The sequence below is a fragment of the Diabrotica virgifera genome, chromosome 3, assembly GCF_917563875.1.
Source record: "Diabrotica virgifera virgifera chromosome 3, PGI_DIABVI_V3a".
Lineage (NCBI taxonomy): Eukaryota > Metazoa > Arthropoda > Insecta > Coleoptera > Chrysomelidae > Diabrotica > Diabrotica virgifera.
This window is the reverse complement of record NC_065445.1, coordinates 142,445,063-142,452,172: the sequence shown is the minus strand read 5'-3', so window position 1 is coordinate 142,452,172 and position 7,110 is coordinate 142,445,063. Positions and strand designations below refer to the sequence as shown.

Here is a 7,110-nt window from a genome sequence, read left to right as displayed (position 1 = left end):
CATATTCGTTTTCAGCGATCCCAAAACCCCCCGAGTAAGAAAATTTACCGAGTTGCAAATTTATAATAATTGCCTATTTCAAAATGCACTTTTGAAATGCATTTTTCTTATGCACAAATGAAATTTGTGATTTCTGATTCATTACATTAGTTCACAAAATTTCATGACATTCTCACGAATGCCACGCACCAATCCGCATTAAAATCCGTCTTACTGCAAAAAATCGGCACTTCAATCCTTCAATGCCTCGACTACATGTATTTTGTCGGACAGAACTTCCAATTGATTTGTTACCCTTTCAATAAACTCTTATGCAAAAATCAGACTGGTGTTTATCACCAACTGGGCATTTTAGTGAGTGGAACACGAAGAACATGTCAAGTGACAGGTTAGTCAAATGATCATGTTGGTTAGTAATATCAGTCTGATTTTTGCATGAGAGTTTAAGGAAAGGGTAACAAATCAATTCGATATTCTGTCCGACAACATATATCGGACGGTTTCGTAATCTGACGTTCCAAATTTTCAAACTTTTCCACAATTAAAACTTCCCTTTTCCAGTATTTCCGTACATCAAAGTTTGTCCGACTAGACACCGTTAAGCTATTAACAAATTTTCAGCTTGCTATTGATCAACTTTTTTTTGGTACGCGAGATCCAGGTCTAATAGCAATGCTTTATTTCAATAATATTAGCGGATATATTTATGGAAGATTTTGAAACAAGTATTATTTATAAACAAAATTTCCCACAATAACAAATAATAACGCTAAAAGCTTTAAAGGTATTGATGTTTCACCTATATAGAAATCCAATACACACTAACTTAATCTAAACTACGAATCAAATTACAACAATGTTTAAAAAACATCTACTTTAAAACGTATAGGTAATATAGGTATGTCTTAATTGTCAATATGAATGAGCCATATAAAATTAAATTATTAGAAGAGTTTTTTAGCAAGTAACAAAAACAAACACCAAGTAGGATTGTGATGTAGGATTTTATTTCTCAGATGACCTCAAAACCTACCATATTATCAAATTTCGTTTTACATGCACAATTTGTGTTTACTTGCGCAATTTTAACCAACACTTTCCCGAAACAGCATAGCATGACCCTGTATATCTACAACGAAGGTTAAAGATTATCTTTCTCAGTGAAATGTAACAAATAAAAACATTCATTCATCAACATGTCGTTAAAAACGACCGTTCTAATTTTAATATCGATTACTGTGTCAACTATAACCTCAAAATATTGTAATCCTAGCTACCTTCGAGATGGTATGCACTTCTTCAGTATCAAAGAAAACTTTATGTACTATCCTTGGCATACATATGTACCACCCGAGGGTCAAGTGAAGTTTATGATGGTCAGAGGTGAACAAAATATTCCGCAAATATGTAAGGATGCTACCAAGTACAACACATTGCAGGAGATTATATTCTACAAAATCAATTTGCAGTACATGGAACCTGGTCTGTTTAATAGTAAACATTTGGAACATGTATTTATACAATATAACCAGTTGAAAAACATTCCTCTTGGTTTGTTTAATGGTACTAGTATAAGAAGTTTGGTGTTGAGTGATAACCAAATCGGATATATTGATGATGGAGCTTTCAAAGATATGACCAAACTAGAAGCTATTGCTTTGGATTTTAATAAGCTGAAATCATTCAATCCAGAATGGTTTGTTGGTGCAAGTGTCTTCTATGAGTTGAGCTTCATACATAATGAATTGAGGGACCTACCAGCACAGACTACAAAATACATGGCAGAATCTTTCGACAAGCCTGAATTCAAAGTATTTGGTTCCATCAACTTTGACAACAATGGTATTCAGTTTATTCATCAGGATGCCTTTAGTAACCTAAGGTATTTTGGAGCGATCAGTTTGAGTAATAATAAAATTCTGGAACTGCCCGATAAAGTATTTAGCCGGTTCGAATTTTTGTTGACACTATACATGAACACTAATTCCTTTATTTGTTTTACCAACCGGACCGTAAACAGTTTTCATGGTATAAAGAGATTGTTTTTGGGAGATAATCACATCAACGGCGATTGTGTGCAAAGGATTAAAAAATATTTTGATTGGAAAAATGATTTAGTGTATTTTTAAAACGTTTGTGTACTCTAGATTAGTTCATTTATACCCAAGCTTAATAAACTTAATAAATAGTTTTTAATAGACAGTATTATTTCCTTAATAATTGGTTAAACGAAGTAAAATTTACATTCTGTAATACGTGTATTCACGTAAGTATTATTTTATATGAGGCTGAGCCACAACTATTATTGGGGTAATTAAAATTACATTTTTAATTAACTAATGTTTGATGTTTTGACTTTCATTCTGGAAATCATTCTCAAATGAGATTATTCATAAAATTCTAACCTAGTTAGTAGTAACCTAACAAAAGATTATCTAGCATAGTTTCATTAGGTTATGTAGGTATTTCTTTTTTCAAAAATTGACATACTTGACCTAGCTCTTATAGGCTACAGCAAGGGTGTGGTTGAAATAAATTGTTTGAGTGTGATATTATTACCCTAGGTGTATCAAATTCTGACTGCTTTTGTGTGTTATTTTCTGTTAATTTGTTTGTGTAATCTGTATCATAGATGTGATTGTGCAAATTACGTTTTTTTTAATTTTGTACATAGATGTGTGTTCGTGTATTGTGCGTTGAATTTGTATTATGTATGAGATTGTCGATGATTTGTTCATATACTTCATTTGTTTATGGTGTTTAATACTGTTCGATTCGTTATCTACTTCGTCCAGGATACTCTTCGATAAAGCCACATTTTAAAGGCTTAATGTCCATGCTTCAACTCCATACAGAGGGATTGACCAAATGTAGCATATAATAACTCTAATTAAAATTTAAAAATAATGTTTGTATGAGATTAAGCCACGAATTATTGAAATGAAAATTACATTTTTAACTAACTAATGTTTGACGTTTCGATTTTCACTTTTGAAATCGTTTTCAAAATAGATTATTTTAAAGATTCTACGAAAATATATAAGCAACAGCAACAAGTTGATGTTGTAGGTTATGCTTTTCAAAGTTGAGGGTGACTTACTTGCCCTTGATCGAGTTAAAAATTCGCAGGGTGGTGTTGTTACCTTCAGAATATTAAATTCGACTGTTTTTTGAGTTTTTTGTTGTATTATATGTTTGTGTAATGTACGTTAACGTGGGTTATTCGTCTATGTATTATACCGATGGCTAAGATGACAAATATTGCATGTCCATTTTTGTTTAAAATGAGATAGTCCCTGGTCGATGACAGTCGAGATGAAATCTTTATTGTGCTCAAACATTGTATGTGCTCAAACATTGTATGTGCTCAAACATTGTATGTCCTCTTTCCAGAACGGTTTTCTAGTTACTAAATAGCATTAAAGACATGTCCATTAACAACACCATAAACTTAGAGCACAAATGAAGACATAAGTGGATAAAGGTCATATGTCACAAAATAATGTTTTTGAGTAATGAGCATTTTAGTGTCTTTTGTTCCAAGTAATTATTTGTTTTATAAATTTGCATTGTTATACTTTTTTAAACAGGTATCTGAAGGTACTCTTTTACGCTTTAAATGAAATTTAAAAAAGTTACCTAAAGCCAAATATTTCAAATTTTGTGGACATATTACCTTTATCCAAATAGTAAGTAGTAGAAAATTCTCCATATTTACACATTTGACGTGGATAAAGGTATGATGTCCAAACGCAATTTTGGACATAATACCTTTATCCACCACAATTCGGAAATCATTGTGTGACATATTGCTTTAAGAGGATGGGTACGTATTTTCGGCTGCAATGCTATTCAAATGGGGATTCATTTTTTTCGAATCCTGAGAAAAGTAATAAATATCTTTGAACAATTTAAACGCAGAATGAAAGTTTACGTTATTAGCGAGGGCCGAAAGTCCCTGAGAACTTCTATAATTTTTATTTTAATAAGTTATAGGGGTGAAAAACTAAGGGAAAATTTAGTGTGATTTTTAATTTCAAATATCTCATTCAAAACAAACGTTGTGTTTTCTCTAAGGGACTTTCGGGCCTCGGTAATAATTTAGTCTTTCATTCTGCGTTTAAATTTTTCAAAAATATTTATTGGTTTTTTCAGGATTCGAAAAAAATAAACACAATGTCCGTGGTAATATTTTCCAAATCTATCTTCTTCTTACAACGCACTCAGTCGAATAGAATATATTGTCAGTCGGACATTGACAATCAGTGACAATTTTAAATATTTGACATGGCATCGGGAATATTTTGAGTTGTTGATTAAATAAAACTAATATATAGTGTATTTGATAAATAATTGATTTAAGACGTGAACTTAATAGAAAGTTATTTATTGTGTATTATTTGTGGAAGATCCAAGCAGAGAATACATCAGGATAATAAATTCTGTGATCCAAGTATTTTGTTGTTAAAGATGTTCAAAATTGTAAGCGTTCCATAGTAACAATATATTATTAAGAAATCACTTTAACAGTTTTCCTCTTTTCTCGATTGAGTATTAGTTTTGGTTGTACATATAAATTATTACAATCACTGAATACATAGTTAGTGAAAAAATTATCACATTTATTGACTGAATTAACAATTTGCAATTATACAAATAACAGTTATCCAAGAACATTCAAAAGCCATCTCTTTAAGTTAATGATGACATTTTCAAGTAGAAAGACATTCTAGTAAAGTTTACGTATCCATACCAGTGTGAATTTTACTACACGTAATTTGCCGTGTAAAGACAGTAAAAGGAGGGATAGCCCTAAAATATTTGCGAATTATGTACCGATGGCCTTAATACCTTCCTGTTATTACACAACAGCATATTACAAGAACAAAAAGCTAATAAAACAATTTTCTCAAAAAATGTGACATATGACCTTTATCCACTTATCCCCTTCAAATGTTGTATGTCCAATAATACAATACTTGTTCTGTTCACAAAATTCAAATCAAATGACTCTTTTATTTTATGTCCAATGCAACGGTACAATATTTGTCCATATTACTGGAGGCTGGTCAGCCTATAATATGTATTTCACGCGTCTGCGTAAAGATACCCTAAGGTTTAATTGCGGTTGAGTCTATGCATGTTTATTCCTCTAAGAGCGAAGGCGCAGAATCTCGAGCCAATGCTTTTTAAATGTACCTATTAATTTTTTTCGAATCCTGAGAAAACTGATACGTATTATTGAAAAATTTAAACGCAGAATGAAAGATTACATTATTACCGAGGGCGAAAGTCCCTTAAAACTTTTATAATGTTTATTTTATTAAGCTACAGGGATGAAAAAAAAGAGGAACTTTAGTGTTATTTTTAATTTCGAATATCTCGTTCAAAAGAAACTTTTTGTTTATATTTGTTTCATTCTGCGTTTAAAATTTTCAAAAAGATTTATTGGTTTTCTCAAGATTCGAAAAAAATGAATGCATTTAAAAAGAATTGGTCAGAAATTTTGCGCCTACGTCCTTAATAAAAAATTCATTTGTACTACTAGTACTATTCTAAACCTGATTTTATAATATTTTCATAATTGCAGTATGGAAATAATATATTTCCACCTACCTCTACCGAAAGTATACTTTTCCTGACCTGATCGTAGGGAGCAAAGTCGTACTTTTCCTCCGTAGGGAGGAAAAGTAAAAGTGACGTCATGGTATGTCATTGATGAAATAACTTATTGACGCCCTATACAATATTCTATTATCCATTACGTAAGTATATCTATACATTTTAACGTTTATTTTTAGAGCACCCTGTATTTTGCAGAATGGTAAAAACAGTAAATGGTTATTTTGATTTAACAATGTTTACATTAATAATTTGACTTATATTTGACAGTTGAGTTATACTGTACCTACTTGTTAGTATAAGTCAAGGGTGGGCAAATACTTTTAAGCGCGGGCCAAAATGAAACTTTCGAAATGTCTCCCGGGCCGGAGCACTATACCCAGTATGTACCTACGCTAATGTTTTTGGTGGAGGTTTTTCTCTGCCCAAGAAGTTTTTTTGACAAAAATACTATAAGTATCATTTTTAAGCATTTGGAGACAGACATTTGACTGTTAATAATAAATTGTTTTTCTTGTATGTACATGCGAACAATTTGTTCCCAGTAAAATTACGAAGTTTTTAATATGGTCCATTATATTAAGCCATAACAAGGATCCAAATAAAAAATGAACTTCAGAAATTCGATCAAGAATAGATTAATCAAGAGCAGCCTTTTTGAAGATGAGAAAATTTCTGAGTAACCAAAGATTCAATCTGCAAATCTAATATCGGATGGAAAATGTTATGTCAAGTCAACCATCATAGACGAAATTCAAAGGAGACAACTGATCTGGTATGGTCGTGTACGACGTCAATGGACGACGACAGGCTGCCAAAACAAATTTTAAAATGGACGCCAAGGGAAAGAAGGAAGAGAGGAACGCCGAAACAATCCTGGCTAGGCGACATTCAGAAGGCAATGTCGGAAAGGAACCTTCACCCTGACGAATGCAACGACGGACGAAGCTGGAAACTGGCAACCGGAAGACGGAGAACGCTATAAAAAACCGGAATAATAATAAAAATGTTATGTCGATTCTATTCTTCTTTATTGGATTGTTAATGCTGACTTAATGAAAAAGCTGCAAGCTTTTGAGATGTGGCTTTTTAGGGGAATTATGAAAATACCATGGACCGATCATACTACGAACGAAATGGTGTTGCACAGAATGGAAGAGGAACAGAGAACTTTTAAAAATCACACTAAATTTTCTCCTTTTTTTTTCAACTCTTTGATAAACATTGTAGAAGTTTTCAGGGACTTTCAGCCCTCGGTAATAATGTATTATTTCATTCTGCCTTCAAATTTTTCAAAAATACTTATTAGTTTCCGCAGGATTCGAAAGAAATGAATGCATTACACTCTTAAAAAAACTGCTTGTGGGATTTCTCAATGGGCCGGATAAAGTAAGCCAAAGGGCCGGATTCGGCCCGTGGGCCGGCTTTTGCCCATTCCTGGTTTAAGTGCTCTAATAAATTTTGTCAGTTAGTTACATAAATAAATTA

At 32.2% G+C, this 7,110-nt stretch overlaps 1 protein-coding gene across 1 annotated transcript; it reads left to right on the top strand.

The window, feature by feature from the left end:
- The first annotated feature begins 1,173 nt into the window (after window positions 1-1,173).
- LOC126881338 (relaxin receptor 2-like) lies at window positions 1,174-2,198 on the top strand. The gene has a single exon (XM_050645562.1). The coding sequence runs from the start codon at window positions 1,197-1,199 to the stop codon at window positions 2,127-2,129; it is 933 nt and encodes a 310-aa protein (XP_050501519.1). The 5' UTR covers window positions 1,174-1,196; the 3' UTR covers window positions 2,130-2,198.
- The last annotated feature ends 4,912 nt before the right edge of the window (window positions 2,199-7,110 follow it).